Source organism: Moschus berezovskii, chromosome 2 (assembly GCF_049115385.1).
Source record: "Moschus berezovskii isolate FMDL1 chromosome 2, NW_MosBer_1.0, whole genome shotgun sequence".
In the NCBI taxonomy this organism is placed as follows: Eukaryota; Metazoa; Chordata; class Mammalia; order Artiodactyla; family Moschidae; genus Moschus; species Moschus berezovskii.
In genome coordinates this window covers 45488631-45509057 of record NC_142461.1, presented here as the reverse complement: position 1 = coordinate 45509057, position 20427 = coordinate 45488631, and the positions used below count along the sequence as shown (strand labels likewise).

Genomic DNA, 20427 nt, shown 5'->3' with positions numbered 1-20427 from the left:
GGTAATGGTATTTTTGCATTTTGGTTTTAGTTTGCATTTCCTTAAGGTGGATCAGCTAGTAAAGAACTCACCTACAATGTGGGAGACCTCGGTTCGATCCCTGGGTTGGGAAGATCCCCTGGAGAAGGGAATGGCTACCCACTCCAGTATTCTGGCCTGGAGAATTCCATGGACTGTATATAGTCCATGGGGCTGCAAAGAGTCAGACACGACTGAGTGACTCACTTCACTTCACTAATGACTAATGCAGTGGGGGGTACTTAATGAGTGAATTTTAAAATTGTTAAGAATTTTAATTTTTATTAAAATTCTAAGGCTTAATTTTATTGTAGCTTTTTGCTGAAAGCTTTTCCCCCACTAAGCCTCAAGGATTGCAGGCAAATAGCAGCGTTCCCAGTATCTCAGCTTTTTTGTGTTCAGTGGTAAAATTTGCTCACTTTTTTAATGATTAAACACAATTAAGTTTTAGTGAGTTTAAAAAGAGAAAACTAAATAGTCTGAATCCCTAAGGGTGTCTGTATTCAGAATTGGCTGCTGTGAATCTGTGATTTGCTTGGAACTGACAGATTCCCCAACTGATTTATCCCAAAGTATTAGGAAGAATAAAATAGGATTCCATGAGTCCACAATGATACATATCAACAAGTAAGTAAAAGTGAGGACAAGACAAAGCTTTTCTGTACAGTGGAAGGCCAACCAGTAAACGCAGAAGGAATGAGGAAACAAAACTATCACCTGGCAACAACCACAGGAACAGGCGTTCCGTGCAGCAATTATCAGTGAATGCGAAGTCAGTGGGTGAGACTTTGATAATCACAAACGACCCATTCTCAAAATATTCTCAAAATATCAGTTTCAAAATAGTTTTCCACATGGTAATTATTCATCACGAAAGAATAGTAATTTGATAGTGAATAAACCTGGCAGACACCACTTTAACCAAGTGATCGAAGTTAATAACATTGTAAGTGATGGGGCAAAAGAGACACTGTGTGCCTGCTGGTATGGTTTACTAAGAACACACAACATCGTTCCTCTGCTGCTAGTCGTGACAAAATGCATAACCCGGATCTATGAGACAGCGTCAGATAAACTCAATTCGAGGAATATTCTACAAAATAAACCACACACACACAAAAAGCCACAACAATGGAAGGCAAAGATTGAGGAACTGTTGCAGATTAAGAGGCTAAAGAGACTTGACAACAAAGACAGTGTGATCCTGGACTGGATCCTGGATTGGTCTAGGAAAATCATCTTTTTCTCTTGTTATAAAATATATAAAATTATAAAATATATAATTACAAAAATTATATAATTGATAACACTACTGTATTTTATAACAACCGAAAGAATCTGAATAAGATCTATAGATTGGATAACAGTAGTAAGGTAATGTTTAATTTCCAATTTTGATCACTAAATTGGGATTATGTAAAAGGATGTCCTTGGGAAACAGATGCTAACGTTTTTAGGGGTGAAGGGCATTATGTCTGCTACTTAAGTCTCAGAATAATTTCAGTTCACAAGAAATTACATATATCACACACACAGAATAAGGCAAACATGGTAACATTTTGGGAAATCTAGGTGGGAAAATGTGGGAATATTTGGTGGTATTTTTGCGAGCCTTTCTGTAGGTCTGAAATGGTTTGAGAATTTTAAAATATTGATACTACAAAGATTTAGATGTCAGCCTGAAAGTGCTCCCACTGGTCAACATGGGGACAATTTGAGAACCAAAATGATTATAAACCACAGAAAAAGTATGAATCCATTCTGACAGTGAATACACATGTAAATGGGGAATAAGAGAGTTTTCTGCTACAGCCGAAGGGACAGGCCACTCATTCCAGTATTCCTGGGTTTCCCTGGTGCCTCAGATGGTAAAGAATCCGCCTGCAATTCGGGAGACCTGGGTTCAACCCCTGGGTTGGGATGGGAGACCTGGGTTCAACCCCTGGGTTGGGAAGATCCCGCTGGAGAAGGGCATGGCAACCCACTCGAGTATTCTTGCCTGGAGAATCCCCATGGACAGAGGAGCCTGGCAGGCTACAGTCCCTGGGGTTGCAAAGAGTCAGACACAACTGAGTGACCATCACAGACAGCACTGGGCAGGTGGAAGAAACCAACTGTATGGCATGTGAATTATATGTCAATAAGGCTGTTTAAAAAATGTGATTAACGGATGAGTGGGTAGACAAAATGTGCTATATCCATACAATGAAATACTATTCATCTTTAAAAAGGAAGGAAGTCCTGTCACCTACTACAACATGGATGAACTTTGAGGACATTATGCTAAGTGAAATTAGCCAGGTACAAGAAGACAAGTACTTGCATGACTCTGTTTATATGAGGTGTGTAAAGCAGTCAGATTCATAGAAGCAGAAAGTAAAATGGTGGTTACCAGGGGCAGGGAAGAGAGAACAGGGAGTTACTGTTTAATGGGCACAACGTTTCAGATTGTTCACAGCAATATGCATATACTTTACTGAACTGTACACTTAAAAATGGCTAAGATGCTAGACTGTGTTCTGTGTTTTTACTACAATTAAAAAAAAAAGTGTGGAGAAAGTGCTAAGGTTGGAAAATCATCACTTTTCACCTGTAATAGCACAGGCTGAATCAGGCAAAAAGCAAAAATGGATGCTAAACCTAAGTGGAAATTCTGACAAACAGAAAAGAGCAGGACATGTACAAGGCTTCACAGTGTCTTCCCACAGACTGCTCAGTAACTGTCAGGGAGGACAGAACAAAGCAGTGATGGTGTAGGAGGAAACCTGCACACCTTGGGTGAGTGGTCCACGCTAACACCCACGGGGGGAGACAGCGCTGAGCTGTGAGACACTGAGACAGAAACATCACCTGTGTGTATTCTGGTCAGGATAATCTGACTAGACAGTCACGAACACTAACACCCTAAATTTAATTACAAGGAGACCTCAAATAAAACTGAATAAGGAGCCTTCTATTAGAAACCACAGTGGAGCAGAGGGACGATATTCTAAGATGCCAACGTCCAGAAAAATCAAAAGTTGTGGAAACGTTTCAGATTAAAAGAGTCTAATGAGATATGGCAACTGAATACAGTACACGACACAGACTACCCCCCGCTGCCCCCTGCCCTGCCAGGCAGACACAGGACAGTGCTATAAAGGACATTACTGGGTCAACTCAAACACAAGATACACTTAGCAGATTATAGAAACATATGTTAACATTTCCTGTCATTACAACCATGTTGTGGTTGTGCAAGAGAATATAGCTGTTCTCAGGAAACACAAGCTGCAGCGTGTAGGAGTGAAGGGTCATGGTGCGTGTAACTCACCCACAAGATCAAGCAACACTACACACGCCCGTATAAAGCAAACGGGATAAAATGCTAACAACAGGTAAATCTGCGTGAAGGTGTTCTTTGTGCCATTTTCATTTATGAAATATTTCTGTATGTCTGAAATTCTGTCCAATTAAAAAGTTAAATCAACGTCAGTGACTAGGATTAATATGTATAAGATCCTGTAAGACAGGGAATGGGTCTATTTTCTATGTATATCCTACATGGTAATTACAACATGAAACAGCGCTGCAGACAAAATATAGTAAGTAATCAATATATGTTAGCAATTACTATGTGCCAGGTCCTATGCTACAAGCCTGAGTGCATTCTCTGTCAACGGGCATCCTGTGCACAAAAAGCATGTTCTATTCTAAGGGTATTATTCATTATCAATAAATTTTAACACAAAATATAGAAGATTGAAGTAAAGGATACAGTTTACTATGGCAAGCCCACAAAGTCTAGTCATTACTCTTCACAGTGAGGGACAGCCAAATACAGCTTCATTTTAATTCATTATTAACAAAATAATTTTCTGGACAATATGAAGCAAAGGCTGTAAAATGATTCTTTTCTAAATTTACTTGAATTTGCCTTATTATGATGGCAGATAATGTAAATAATTAACTTACATTTTGTTAATTTCTTTGGACTCTGTGAAGGCACTGGCTGGTTATCAATGTGTGAAAGAGGAAATTCTAATCCCCCATGGGAGGCCCAGCCTGGGGAGAGAAATAATGCATTATGCATTGTTACTCAAATGGGAAGTAGTATTAGAAAAACAAGCGGAAAATATCTAATAAAATTCCTCCAATCTTTGTACCAGGGTAATATTCCATAATATAATTAGGGTTCGGGAGACCTGTTAGGAGGAGTCACAGTAACCCAGGAAATCAAACGAGGTTCTAAATGGAAGAGGAGTGGGAAATTTGAGACACATTTTAGAAATGTAATTGATAGGACTTAGGAACCATTATGGAAGTGGGGAATAATATGATTCCTAAGGCATCAGGTTGGACACAGGATGGTGGAACAGCAGGTGAGTGGAGAGACTCCCTGACATGTAAACAAAGCAGGTGACCCTTTCCTGCTTCCAGCTTTCCACACAGCCCTCCACTCCCATCGCCTTGTCCAGAAGGCTGTCATGGAACCAGTCCTGGAGTTGTTCCCTTTTCTTTTGTCATCTCTGAGCTCACAGGAAAGAGAAAGCATCAGGTTTTGCTAGGTGGAAGAAACAGTGTCACCTGCCCTAGGCAGGGATAACTTAGCAGATCAAGAATTTTAAACAAGACACTGGTTTTCTCTGTAGAGAAGATACCTGGGAAAGTCAATGAGAAAAATATGGGGTTTAGGGGAGGTGGCAGGAAAACAGCCTTTGTTTCACTCTCCTTGACAGACTCCAGTGATATCTGTTGCTTTTCTTGTTGAGTGGTGTGACTGCAGATTTTATCTAGCATTACTGACGGAGAAGGCAATAGCAAACCACTCCAGTACTCTTGCCTGGAAAATCCCAAGGACAGAGGAGCCTGGTAGGCTGTAGTCCATTCAGTCGCTGAAGAGTCGGACACGACTGAATGACTTCACTTTCACTTTCATGCATTGGAGAAGGAAATGGCAACCCACTCCAGTGTTCTTGCCTGGAGAACCCAGGGACGGTGGAGCCTGGTGGGCTGCCGTCTATGGGGTCGCACAGAGTTGGACACGACTGACGCGACGCAGAGGCAGCAATACTGAAGCTAACTTAGTCTCCTTGTTGATTTCAGCATTCACATGTACCTAGTTTTGCTTCACAAATATACAGCAATTCAGGGGTGTCCAAATGTTGCACAGACACTTACTGTTGAAAGCTCCAGCAGCATGAAGGCCAAGGTCAAAAAGCTGTGAAGGAAGGAATCCTGCGGAGTGAGCAAGAGGCTCAGACCCCCCAGAAGGCTCCTGGTATATGAGACTGGTCTTGGGGCTTCCAAAGACAGCCTGGCATTCCTGGGAAGATTCACCAGCACTCCAACAACCAGGACTTAGGAGGCTGTTCAGAAACGAGAATTCCTTCTCAAAATCATCTTCTAGTGAATCTACTGGCAAATCTTTTGCAACTGTTGAGTGAACATAAAAACAAAATGGCTTTTATCTTTTCAAGGAAATAAGAGTAGGATATACGGCAAATCAAGTTTGTTTCATTTTCATATTTTATTAGCATAATTTTAACAAATAAAGTGATTAGAAGTTTATGTGAAGATAATTTCTAATTAGGTAGGTTACATATCAAAATTCTTAAAGAAATTTGTGGAAAATTCTTAAAGAAATGGGAATACCAGACCACATTACCTGAAGCAATAGTTACAACCAGATGTGGAACAACAGACTGGTTCCAAATTGGGAAAGGAGTACATCAAGGCTGTTATTGTCGCCCTGCTTATTTAACTTATATACAGAGTACATCATGCAAAATGAGCACAAGCTGGAATCAAGACTGCCAAGAAAAATATCAATAACCTCAGATATGCAGATGACACCACCCTTATGGCAGAAAGCAAAGAGAAACTAGACAGCCTCTTGATGAAAGTGAAAGAGGAGAGTGAAAAAGCTGGCTTAAAATTCAAGATTCAAAAAACAAAGATCATGGCATCCAGTCTCATCATGTCAGATAAATAGATGGGGAAACAATGGAAACAGTGACAGACTTATTTTCTTGGGCTCCAAAATCACTGCAGATGGTGACTGCAGCCAGGAAATTAAAAAAAGACAATTGCTCTTTGGAAGAAAAGCTATGACCAATCTAGACAGCATATTAGAAAGCAGAGACATTGTTTTCCTGATAAAGGTCCATCTAGTCAAAGCTATGGTTTTTCCAGTAGCCACATACGGATGTGAGAGTTGGACTATAAAGAAAGCTGAGCGCCGAAGAACTGATGCTTTTGAACTGTGGTGTTGGAGAAGACTTTTGAGAGTCCCTTGGACTGCAAGAAGATCAAATCAGTCAATCGTAAAGGAAATCAGTCCTGAATATTCACTGGAAGGACTGATGTTGAAGCTGAAGCTCCAATAGTTTGGCCACCTGATGTGAAGAACTGACTCACTGAAAAGACCCTGATGCTGGATAAGATTGAAGGCAGAAGGAGAAGGGGACAAAAGAGGATGAGATGGTTGGGTGGCATCACCAACTCGATGGATATGAGTTTGAGCAAGTTCTGGGAGTTGGTGATGGATAGGGAAGCCTCGCGTGCTACAGATCATGGGGTCTCAAAGAGTTGGACATGACTGAGTGACTGAACTGAAAGATCAAAATGACCACATTTCACAATGAAATCAATAGTTACAAATACTTATGTATAAAATAACTAATCAACCACCTGTGTAAGACAGAAACTATAGGAAACGAGAGGAAAAACAGAAGCTAATAATAGACTATAATATACCAAGTTAAAAGACAGGCCAAGAGGACAGAAGTAAAGATGTAAAAGATCTAAACAACATAATCAACACAGTAGTTTTGTTTTTTTTTCCTCCAGCCATGCTGTGCAGCATGTGATATCTTAGTTCTCCAACTAGGGATCAGACCTGTAACCCTTGCATTGGGCGTACAAAGTTTTAACCACTAGACTGCTGAGGAGGTTCTACTGTGGTTGTTTTTGAATATATACAAACCCTAATAGAAAATATATCTCCTTTTGAAGCACACATTGAAAATTCACGGAAATTAGTAACTAAGGCACAGACACAAATCAATTTCCTAAAATAGAAATATTACAAACAACATGCTGTGATTATAATGAAATAAAATGAGACAATTCTTGGAGAAGGAAATGGAAACCCACTCCAGTATTCTTGCCTGGGAAATCTCATGGACAGTGGAGCCTGGCGGGCAACAGTCCATGGGGTCACAAAGAGTCAGACATAGCTGAGCAACTCAGCAACAACCACAATCGATTATAGGCAGGTCTTTCAACTGCTGGAGGATGGGGACCCAGAACCCCCACTGAGTTCAAGGGTCAACTGTATTTGGTCTTGTGATTCCTATATTTATGTATGAAACAAAAACTTACTAAATTAATACCTTAAATAAAGTTTGATTAAGGGAAAAAAATGAGACCATTTTTTAATGAAACCAGAAACTAAAAGGCTCTTCTGCCTGCACATTCTTAATACCTTCTTTTAAACAACTCCTGGTTGAAAGGTGAATGTAATTTCTGAAAAATAGTAATAAAGAAGACATTTCATATCATAATCCATGGGGTATTTAAATAATAAATAGAAAAATCATGACTACATTTATCAATAAAAATCAAAGAGGCTTCTGGCATGATAGAATGATGAGGTCTAGGGACCTGCATATCAGTTTTTAAGTAACTGGTGAAAATTTTTTTAAAATCTCTGGAAATTTTCCAAGGACATACTTCAAATGAAGAAACATTTACACAAGAAAATCTATTACAATTCAAAAAGAATGAAAGACTATGGTATTTGAACTAAGAACCATTCCTTTCTACTCCCCTTTCTCAATTCAACAAGATGAAAATTTGCTCTAGTCTGGTGGGAGTCACGGAGGGGACCAAGGAATAATTGCAAACAAGCATGAGAGAATCTGAAGGGTAATGGAAATATTCTAATTCTCAATTGTGATGGTTGCCCAACTCTATAAATTTACTAAAAGCCACTGAATATGATACTTACAGTGGGTGAATCTTATGGTATTTAAATTAAATCCCAATAAAACTTTAAAAAAATGAAAAGAGATTTTGTACAACTCTATGCAAATAAACCTGAAAACCCAGACAAAATGAATAATTTCTGAGAACAATATAACTTATTAAATTGGTCCCAGGACAGGTAAAAAGGTTAAACTGATCAATTTCCACAAAGAAGAAAACTAAAAAAATCACAGGCTGAGATATTTTCACAGGGAAATTACTATCAACGTAAACAGTAAATAAAATATCAACAGACAATGCACAATGACAAAGCTGGATTTATAAGCGGAATCCTGTTAATATAGCTCACCATCTTAATGTATTTAAGAGCAAACATCAAATAATCACTGGTATAGATGCGAAAAAAGCTGTTGGCAAAATTCAACAAGGAGCGCGTGTGCAACCGTTCCTAATAAAATCTCCTGAGAAAACAGTAATGTGTGGATAGTTAACATTATTAAATATATACCTCAGTCTAAAAGCTAGCATCTTAATTCAGAAACAGGCGCTGACACCAAGATCAGGAAATGCCTGCTCTTATTTCACATTTTTCTGGAGGTAGTAACCAATTCAACTTTAAAAAAGAAATTAATTACAGTCACAGGAGTTGTTAAAGAAAAAACGAGACTATCTGTGTTTGCAGAAGACATGATGGTTTACCTGGAAAGTTCCAGAAAATCACTCATAAAACTAACTTAAAGTATAAACAAATTTAGCAAGGTAGCAGGATACAAAACTAATATGCAAAAATCAGTAGCACTTATATACCCAAAATAGTAACCAATTAAAGATGAAATGGAAAGAAAATGTCATTTATATTCACAATAAAAGAAAATATTCAGAGATGATCTTAACTAGAAATGTTCAAAACCTACGTAAAAAGACTATATGAAAGCTATAAAAGTAAACTTTAAGATTCCCCTTGTTTTTGTCTAGTATGTTTAGACCTCATTAACCTGTCAGTTTTCAGATTTAATGTGATCACAAAGTATCTATTAAACTTTCTTACAGAGCTAGACAATTTGATAAAAAAATTCATATTGAGAAATAAACATGCAAGAATAGTTAAGAATACAATGAAGATGAAGATATTAGTCCCACCAGATACATAAACACACAAGAAAAGTTTCTATAATTAAAGCCATGTGGGCTTCTCTGGTGATCAAGTGGCTAAGAATCTGCCTGCCAGTGCAGGGGTTTGATCCCTGGTCCCGCAAGATCCCAGATGCCGCAGAGCCAATAAGCCTGTGTGCTGCGACAAGAGAAGCCACTGCGATGGAAGCCTGGGCACTGCAACGAAGAGTCGCCCCCTCCTGCCACAACTAGAGAAAGCCTGGATGCAGCCAAAAATAGATAAATAAGTCTTTAAATAAAAAACGTGGCAATGGTGCATTGACACATCTATAACCTATAAAGAAGGTCCAGAAATAGACTTATATACGTATAGAAATCTAGCATACGAGTGGAAGTTAATCTCAAATTACTGGGGCAAAGATGGCATTTAAAAAAATAAAGGATAGCCATTTGGAAAAATATAACATTCAATCCATTGTTCCAACACCATATGCGTGAATAAACTCCAAATGAATTTGAGATCTAAAGGTTAAAAAAAAACTATATAAATACTAGTAGAAAGCATAAACGAACTCCTCTAACCTGGCTTTGCATAGGACATAAATGCAGATCCAATAAAATAAAAGATTAATAAATTTGACTATATAAAATGTTTAAAATTTTTTCATGGCAAAAAACAACGATAAGAAAAGCCAAAAGACAAATGACACACTGGGAGAAAACGCATGCAACATAATTGCCTGGAAGAAAGGTTCAGGGTAGTATTCACTGAGTGTCTACACCGATAGGTGGTCGAGACACGTGAGACAGTAAGACGAGCAATAGCCCTGCACGTCCTCACAGTCAGATGCGTTCCAAGCGCCGAGACACACAGAATAAACAACTACTTAATTTCCACGTGACATGCTATGAAATAAAGTGCAAGACTGCATTCCTGTGTAAAGATCTGTCAGATTTTCATGTTATCAAAATGAATATTAAATAAAAGCTAAAGAATTTTAACTAATAAATTATCCATATATAGTGAAATTATAATATACCATTTTCAGAGTCAGAGATCTGAGGTGCTACAAATTCTTTTATTTGAGAATGTTTTTCCTCGTGATCTTCAGTTGCTGAAACAAAAGCACATGAAAGAGTAAGTTGAAGAAGAAAAAATTCAGCAGCTTATTTACTATAGTAGTTTATAATAATTTTAACCCAACTGTTTAACTGACCAAATTAGATTATAATCCATATATGTAAAAATTTAAAGATCTATAGATAAAAATTACATGTGTATAAATATAACACCCACAAATATTCAGGTCCTCTGTTATATCCATGCCCTCTTAAAAGTTAAAAGTTTTCACATTCCATGTAATTGGCACAGTGGCTATGGAAAACAATATGGAGGTTTCTCAAAAAAACTAAAAATAGAACTACCATATGATCCAACAATGCCACTTCTGAGTACTTATCCAAAAAATAAAAACACTATTTCAAAAAGATATATGCACCCCCATATTCACTGCAGTGTTATTTACAATAGCCAAGACACTGAAAGAAACTAAGTGTCCATCAATGGGTGAAAAAAGAAAATGTGGTTCATATACGCAATGGAACATTATTCAGCCATAAAAAGAATAAAATCTTAACATTTATGACAACATGGATGGACGTTGAGGGCATTATGCTAAGTGAAATGGGTCAGACAAAGACACATACTGTACCATCTCACTTATATGTGGTGTATAAAGAACGAAGGATACCTGAGCTCACAGATTTAGAGAACAGTGGTAGTTGCCAAAGGCTGAGGTTGGGGTACAATGAGTGAAGGAAGTTAAAAAGTACAAACTATCAATTATCAAATAAATAAGTCATGGGGATATAATGTATAGAATGTTGATTATAGTTAGTACTTTGTTACTATTGTTCAGTCGCTAAGTGTCAGACTCTTTGCAACTCCAAGGACTGGTGCATGTCAGGTTTCCCTGTCCTTCACTATCTCCCTAAGTTTGCTCAGATTCATGTCCATTGAGTTGATGATGTTATTTATAACCATCTCATCCTCTGCCACCCTCTTCTTTTGCATTCAATCATTCCCAGCACAAGGGTCTTTTTCAATGAGTCGGCTCTTCGCATCAGGTGGCCAAAGTATTGGAGCTTCAGTTTCAGCACCAGTCCTTCCAATGAATATTCAGGATTTATTTTCTTTAGGATTGACTGGTTTGATCTCCTTGCAATACAAGGGACTCTCAATCAAGAGTCTTCTCCAGCACCACAGTGAGAAAGCATCAAATCTTTGGTGGTCGCCTTCTTTATGGTCCAACTCTCACATCTGTTATGTGACTACTGGAAAAACTATAGCTTTAACAATATGGATCTTTGTCAGCAAAGGGATGTCTTTGCTTTTTAATATGCTGTCGAGGTCTGTCACAGCTGTCCAAGTAGCAAGCATCTTTTAATTTCAAGGCTGCAGTCGCTGTGTGCAGTGATTTTGGAGCCCAAGAAAAGAAAATCTGTCACTGCTTCCATGTTTCCCCCTTCTATTTGCCATGAAGTGATGGGATTGGATGCCATGATCTTAGTTTTCTGATGTTGAGTTTTAAGCCACCTTTTTCACTCTTCTCTTTTACCCCCATCAAGAGGCTTTTTAGTTCCTCTTCACTTTCTGCCATTAGAGTGGTATCATCTGAGGTTGTTGATATTTCTCCTGGCAATTTTGATTCCAGTTTGTGCTGCATCCAGTCCGGCATTTTTCACGATGTACTCTGCATACAAGTTAAATGAGCAGGGTGACAATATACAGCCTTGATGTACTCCTTTCCCAATTCTGAACCAATCCTTTATTCCATGTCCGGTTCTAACTGTTGCTTCTTGACCTGCATACAGGTTTCTCAGAGACAGGGAAAGTAGTATGGTACTCCCATCTCTTTAAGAATTTTCCACAGTTTGTTAAGATAGATAATCAAAGGCATTTGCATAGTCAATGAAGCAGAAGTGGATGTTTTGCTGGAATTCCCTTGCTTTCTCTATGATCCAGTGAATGTTGGAAATTTGGTCTCTTGTTCCTCTTCCTTTTCTAAACCCAGCTTATACAGTTAGTAATACTTTCAAATACTGCATATTTGAAAGCTGCTAAAAGAGTAAATCTTAAAAGTTTTCATCACAAGAAAAAAATGGTAACCATGTATGAGGATGGATATTAACTAGACTTATTGTGGTGATCGTTTTGCAATATATACATAGAGCAAATCATGTTGTACACCTGAAACTAATATAGTTATATGTCAATTATACCTCAGTATAAGTAACAAGTGTACAACATAGTGATTTGCAATTTTTAAGTTATGCTCCACTCATAAAATATTGACTATATTCCCTATAGTTTATTTTATACATAATTGTTTGTATCTCTTAATCCCTTAGCCCTATTTTGTCCCTCCTCCCCTTCTTGTCCCTGATGGTAACTACTAGTTTTCTCTATATCAGTAATTCTGGGTTTTTTGCTGTTGTTATGTTCAATAGTTTGTTTTAGTTTTTAGAGTACTCATATAAGTGACATTATATAGTATTTGTCTTTCTCTGACCTATTTCACTTATTCATCCATGTTGTTGGAAATAGCAAATTTTCATTCTTTTTTGACTGAAGAGTACTCCTATATGCATACCACATATTCTTTATCTATTTTCATCTGTTGATGGACACTTACTGCTATGAACAATGGGATACAAGTATCTTTTCCAATTACTGTTTTGGGGATTTTTTTCAGATATATATACCCATGAGTGGAACTGCTTGCTCATATGGTAATTTTATTTTTAGTTTTTGAGAAACCTCTATACTGGTTTCCATTGTGCCTGCACCAATTTACATTCCCACTGGCAGTGTAAGAAGGTTCCCTTTCCTACACATTTTCACAGGTATTTATTATGTATAGTCTTTGTGGTGACAGCCATTCTGACAGGTGTGAGATGATATCTCATTATAGTTTTACTTATTTTTAAACAGTTATTTGGCTGTTTTCAAGGCCTTAGCTGATGCACACAGGATTGTCAGTCTTCACTGCAGCACGTGGAATCTTCAGTTATTGCATGTGGGATATAGTTGCCTGACCCAGTACTGAAACCAGGCCCCCTGCATTGGGAGCACAAAGTCTTAGACACCTGATCACCAGGGAAGTCCCTCATTATAGTTTTAATTTGCATTTCTCTGATGATTAATGATGTTGAGCATATTTTCATGTTCCGGTTGGCCATCTATATGTCTTTGGAAAGATGTATGTTCAGGTCGTCTGACCATTTTTTAATCAGGTTGTCTTTTTGATCTTGAGATGTAAGAGCTGTTTACATATCTTGGATAATAATTTCTCATAGGTCATATCATTTGCCAATTTTTGTCCCATTCCACAGGTTGTCTTTTGATTTTGTCAATGGTTTCCTTTGCTGTGTGTGCAAAAACTTTTAAGTCTAATTAGGTCCCATTTGTTTATTTTTGCTTTTATCTCCTTTGATTTAGGAGAAAGATCCAAAAGAAAATTTTGCTATTTATGTCGAAGAGTGTTCTACATAAGTTTTCTAGGAGTTTCATGGTTTCTAGCCTTACATTTAGGTCTTCAGTCATTTTGAGTTTATTTTTGCCATGTGCAGCAACATGGATGGACTTAGATGGTATTATACTAAGTGAAATAAGCCAGACAGAGAAAACAAAATGCTGCATATCATTTATATGTGGAATCTACAAAACAGAATAGACTGGTGAATGTCACAAAAAGGAAACAGACTCGCAGATATAGAAAACAAACTAGTGGTTACCAATGGGGAGAAGGAAGAGGGAAGGGCAACTTAGGGATAGGAGATTAAAAGATACAAACTATTATGTATAAAATAAGCTAGAAGGATATTATATAATAGTTTATATAATAGTATAACACAGGGAATATAGCCAACAATATCTATAAACGGTTCAGTTCAGTTCAGTTCAGTCACTCAGTCGTGTCCGACTCTTTGCAACCCCATGAAACACAGCACGCCAGGCCTCCCTGTCCATCATCAACTCCCAGAGTTCACTCAAACTCATGTCCATCGAGTCGGTGATGCCATACAGCCATCTCATTCTCTGTCATCCCCGTCTCCTCCTACCCCCAACCTTTCCCAGCATCAGAGTCTTTTCCAGTGAGTCAACTTGTCGCATGAGGTGGCCAAAGTATTGGAGTTTCAGCTTTAGCATCAGTCCTTCCAATGAACACCCAGGATTGATCTCCTTTAGAATGGACTGGTTGGATCTCCCTGCAGTCCAAGGGACTGTCAAGAGTCTTCTCCAACACCACAGTTCAAAAGCATCAATTCTTCGGCGATCGGCTTTCTTCACAGTCCAACTCTCACATCCATACATGACCATGGGACATAACCTTTAAAAAGTGTGATCACTCTGTTGTGTGTCTATAACATATAATATTACATCAGCTGTACTTCAACAAAAAGGGGACATAACTGCTGATACAGCAGGCTTTAAAAGATAGAATAATACTATAAGTGGATGTTGAAACTACAACAATGCCCATTATATCTCATTTATGTTGGTTAAAAAATATTCTCTAATTGGATACAGGATTATGTATGCACAATTAGATAACATTTGGAACATATGTTTGATGGTATGTTAGATACATAAGCTCATGACTGTTATAGTTTTTAGTTTATCTGTATGGTCTGTATTTATGTGTATGCTTAAAAAATAATGGACACCTACTATGTGCTACATAGTTTATAAATATATCTAGCATCCTTCCAGGTAGGAGTGTATGAGTCATTTTTCAGAAGAGAAATATGAAAAAGGCATAAATGACTCATTTTTAAAAACAAGTTAGCCTTCAAATCCACCCACTCCAGTGTTCTTGCCTGGAGAATCCCAGGGACGGCAGAGCCTGGTGGCTGCTGTCTATGGGGTCGCACAGTCGGACACGACTGAAGTGACTCAGCAGCAGCAGCAGCAGCCTTCAAATCCAGATTTTTCTGGCTCCAAAGCTATAGTAATTCATATATATGTTGATTGTATATATAACGTATATTTATTTTAAAATAATAAATTTAAATATGAGAATAATTTTTGAAACAATCATACTGCCCTGTGAAATGAATATCTACACTAAAAGCAACTGTCTTAAAGAAGGCCAGAATTCCCTAAAGAAGATAATTGGACACTCTAATAACGATTACCTGAAAGCTAACTTGTTGCCAAGCACAGCCTCCAGTTCCACCCAAGCAGGAAGCCTGGACTGAGACCCTGGGCGGCTGCAGAGCAAATCCTACCACCTGCCCAGGCAGGGAAGCAGGTGAGCAGTCCCACCCAACAGGGGAGCGTGGTCCTTGGCCCACCTGACCAGGATGCCCTAAAAGTGACCCTGGGGAGCCTCTGAGCCCAGCTTACAGTACTGCCCAGCACCACATCCCAAATTAAATATAGTAACTATGTGAGGTGATGGATGTGTTAACTAGTCTAATGGTGAAAATCATTTTGCAATACATACAAGTACCAAATCACCCAATTGTACACCTTAAACTTACAGTGTTACATGTCAATTACAACTTAATAAAGCTGAGGGGAAATGCAAACTCAGAAGTGTTTGTACAGAGACATAAAGCGACTTAAGATTTTTAAATTAAATGGATATTAATACAATCTCTCTGAAAAGGCTGCAACAAGCTGTTTTCATATTTGTATGTGATCATTTCACATTTTAACAAATCTACCATCTTACCTGGTTCACTTCCCAAGTTCACTTCCTCATCTGACAAAACTAACCTAAAGTAAAACAGAAATATGAAAAGATTTTGGTTAAAATACATTGGGGACTCACACTCTACAAACAGTTCTGTATGGCTTAAAAAAGTTTTTTTTTTTTTTTTTTAACTGAGGAGGCAGTTGTCTGGTAGATCTCCTAAAATCTGAGACAAATCTTTTCTAGAGCTACATAGACTATAAAAATAATCTTTCACCTCTTATTCTTTAAATGCATATATACTGAGTATTGACTGAAGCACCAGGTACCATGTTCAGCATGGTGAGCACTGTGTGAAATACTGTGCACAGAGAACATCTGCCACCAAAGCTATCGAGTATGAAGTTCAGTTTTCAAGCATTAAAAGGTTTTTGCTCAAGAATTCTTGGCAAGTAAAGTATTGAGAGGTTGGGGTTGACATGTACACACTGCTGTATTTAGAACATAACCAACAAAGATTTACTATTTAAAAAGTTTAAAAAAGAGACGAAAAAAAAAAAAAAGAGTACTTGGGAACTACAGGGAATGCAGAACTGTAGAAAAAATGGAGTACTCTATTTTGAACAAGAAATTGATGTTTACAAAATAAGGCACATTTGGCTAAAACATTCTCGACCAAAACTAATTTTGGAAAGTGTTATCATCCATCTGGTATAATAATTTTAAACAATGAGATAAAGAAAGTTTTATCTTTTTCTTTTTTGGCTGTACCGAGCGGCATGTGGGATCTTAGTTCCCAGACCAGGGATGAAACTCATGCACCCTGCGCTGGAAACACGGAGTCTTAGCCACTGGATCACCAGAAAAGTCCCGAGATACAAAACTGTTTTTCATAATTCTTGGCGTATAAACTCACAACTCTAGTGTTGGTTTTTTTTTAATAAGCCTTTAAAGACACTTAAAAGCAATACAGTATTTATTTGAAATACCACAGAAACAAACCTACAGAACAAACAGTTTGATATGGAATGAAATTTTCAACAATAGTATACATAGATTGTGTTTTAAACATTTTGGACAGAAGAGAGGGTGAGGTACTTTGGAAAGTGTTAGTTAACTTGAAAGGTAGCTTTCATAATACTGAAGATGCACAAGGAGATTTTGAATAAAACTTTCATAAAATGTGATAACAAATATAGTTACTAAATTAATAAACAATGTACAATTTAAACTCTAATATATGTAGTTACATATATTATATACATATATAACTAAGTTAATATGTATGTATGTATGTATACATACATAACATACATACATATAAATATATAACTAAGTTAATATGTATGTATGTATACATACATATACATACATAACTAAGTTAATACATTTAATTTATATCTATACATTTGATTATTTAATCTATATTCTAAAACATTTGTATATCCAAGGTGGTAAAAAAAAATATTTGTTTGGATATCCCCCTAGGGAAAAGGGTGAAATGCCTATATTTCAGATCACCTTTCACTCAACAATATAGTGTTTGGGCCTATTTCTGGGTTCATCATTATACTCAGTGAAATCTAATTAAAATGACAAGTAAGTGGCGGGTCTGCAAGGAAAACAAAGGTAACATGTAACTAAAGGGAAACAGGCAACATGAAGGATGAGCACGCAAGGGCCTCCATTTCTAGGGAACCAATCCCAGTCCCCTCGGTGTTGTCTTGGAGACAGTCACCAGCTTCCATCTCATAGCTATCAACACCTCTTTCTTTTTCAAGCTGTCCCTTCTGGGATTCACTAGAGCCAGGCTCTTAGTACAAGACCCAGTCTCCTACACTAAATAGTTTGGGGTTATCACCCAACTGTTCTATATTCCTATCACCAACTTTGCCTGCCATGCCAAAACTGCGGCTAGGGGGTAAGTTTCAGAGCAAATGTCTTAACGTTAACTGGAAAAATGACATAGACGTATTCAGTATTTGGTAAAGCAGAGAAAAAACAACTCTTTCCTAATATATAATACAATGATATCCAGAACTTCATAGCACGACCTATAACTTTTGTCTGCTTACCTATTGAGGTTTTCAGGGAGAGAACTGTCTTCTATTCGTTCTTCCTTGTGGTCTTCAGTAAGCTTCACTGGAGTGTCTTGTAGTTGCTAAGGATAAGAAATTTAGTGTTAAGTAGGTGGGAGGAATCTTTTTCTCTCTTTGTGCAAACAAAAATGAGAATAAAAATTCTAAAGAACAATATAAAACAGGAAGAGTTCTGAAGTCAAGAGTGGGAGATGTATGCTGACATAATTTGACCTGAGCCCTGTGTCTTTTGTATCCTGGCTGCCCGTGGCCATGACACACGGTGGACTAGTCACAGGGTCCACCACTCTAAGATATGCCACAGAAGACCTCACTGTGTTGCTAGCCAGCACTGTGATGCTCTAAATACAACTAAAGATTTTCAACGTCAAGTCTGAGCTGAAACTGGATACGAAAGTTGCCTAAATACACAGTATGCTATCCACTAAAACATTAACATAGAAAAGTAAAAAACCAAAACACACATACAACAACAACAACAAAACTAAAAAACCCCAAAACCAAAAATCTACTAGATTGGAAGATCCCATGTCAGGACCTGACTTAAAAATCTACACCAAGCCCCAGTAACATATGGTTATAGGATATGAACCCATCACAAACATCACATCCAGCTTAGGCAAACTTAACATTTTCAAGTTCTACTGAAAATAAAGCAGAATGATTAGTTCAAAGGAACTGAAACGTAGCCTACTAGAATGGACGAAATGATTAACACAGTGCATCTCTGGATAAGCCACACCCACAGAAAGTTGACAGGAAGAGTACATTTTACATGTAGGTGTTATGGAAAGAGCTGACCTAATTCGGGACTCCTCAGCAGCAATCACACATACATAAGGACCAAAACTGGCATAATGGTACCATGGATCACATCTATGACATAAGTGTAAAAGAAAAGCAGAGACTTTAACTCCTAAAATTGTCAGGTAGGTAACATGGTCATTTTTGAAAACATATGACCACTTTCCATCACCTGTTCCTCTTTCCATTACTTTTTCTTTTTGCATTTACATTATCTTTTCATTTTTTCTTTTACTCCCCTCTCCCCCACTCTACTAATATCATGAGCTCAGCAGCAGTGTGCCCATGTATTTGTTTAGTGCTGCTGGCAGCATTTGGAGTCTGGGAACTTCATAAAAATGACTAGCCGAAAGAGTAGAGAATAATGATTCCCAGTGTTTTGTAAATTTGAAATTAGGCTTAGCAAAAAGCAGTCTCAAAGTTCTCATCCAGATGAAGTGTCACATATCTAAGAAAAGAGCACTGAAAGGAATGTACCTTGAGAGCTACAAAGTCGTATGGATGAAGGCCTATACAGGTCCCATGAATCTGGGACATCATTCGAGCTGTTTTCTCCCAGAATCCAAGCAGTGTTCTCTGTAGAGAAAGAAAAGGTGACACTACAGTCCTGCTTCCTCTCCTTTTTTCAGTGCTATTTTTCCTCACTATCATAGACAAATAGTTGTCAAATAACAAGAAGTAGGATCTAAAATCAATTTCCAGGTCTGGGGAACCAGAAAGCTCTGTGAACAGTAACCCTGCACAAGGCCCCGAGTCTGCATGTCTGTGCGCCTGTGTCTATACAGCACTGACACATAATGGAGCCAGCTAGGGAGTAACTGCAGCCAATGGATGAAGCTGGCAGGTTAGAACACCTTCCGAGGAATCCAGGAGAAAAATGTTCAGAGCGCCAAAATATCATATTTGCATCAGAGGTATATGTGTAAACTTTTATGTTGGTAAGCATGTATAAACCTTTATTAGCTGGAGTAAAATAATTTGTATCATTAAATTTGGGCTTTCATTTAGGGTTAAATAAAGACTTGTCAAAAGAAAAATGTGTTATCAAGCTAACTCAAGTAATTGAACATGTTCCTCGCTGCTTCAAGGTTTCCGTTCAGAGTGAGGGGGTGAGTGAGGAGAGCAAAGGAGAGTTGGGCCAACAGCAGCTGTGCTTCCGGCATTATGCTACACAGATTACCACATACTTTTATTTCAAGTGTCACTTGTCTTGATTCTTAAATTCCACAGAATTGAACTGAATCAGGTAGATTCCTTAAAAGCAGCATCGAATGCCATTTCCTTTAGTTTATTATTATTCTCCTATGCAAAAGTGTATTCTATTTTGCCACTAACTGATAAAATCAGTAACTGTTACTTATTAATACCTAACTTACTCACTGTATGCTATTTATGTGTGACTTGGAATAAAGTAAGCACAAATGAGACTTCTGAGATTACAGTGGTTTGGAATGGTTATCTGGCAGAACTGAAATGGTAGTGTTTAAGCCCAGCACTACCATTTCCTTTAAATCTCATCTAATTTTCACTTTCCTCATCCACCAATGATAGAAAAGTGTTCAACTTTTGGGTCACAGCATCTTTGCTTCAAATGAAATTGTGTAGAACAAGTTCAAAGTGGAGCATCTCTGAATGAACCAGGCTAAGAGGCCTTGAATCCTGACTCCTCTCAAGCTCCTAAATGTCTCTCTGTCTCTCCTTCCTAGGATATCAAAGGG

The 20427-nt window shown here is 37.8% G+C and overlaps 1 protein-coding gene across 2 annotated transcripts in view; it reads right to left on the bottom strand.

Moving 5' to 3' along the window:
• The window catches only part of ICA1L (islet cell autoantigen 1 like), a 34290-nt gene that overhangs the window by 2176 nt on the left and 11687 nt on the right, over positions 1–20427 (bottom strand). Inside the window, exons 6-11 of one of the 2 annotated variants that reach the window (XM_055397765.2) lie at positions 19187–19285; positions 17882–17967; positions 15846–15889; positions 10143–10217; positions 5179–5433; positions 3973–4062 (exon numbers count right to left, since the gene is read on the bottom strand). In XM_055397765.2, the coding sequence (XP_055253740.1) occupies positions 3973–4062; positions 5179–5433; positions 10143–10217; positions 15846–15889; positions 17882–17967; positions 19187–19285 (649 nt within the window). The remainder of the gene's footprint in view (positions 1–3972; positions 4063–5178; positions 5434–10142; positions 10218–15845; positions 15890–17881; positions 17968–19186; positions 19286–20427) is intronic. The other variant, XM_088828281.1, reaches the window with a different exon arrangement.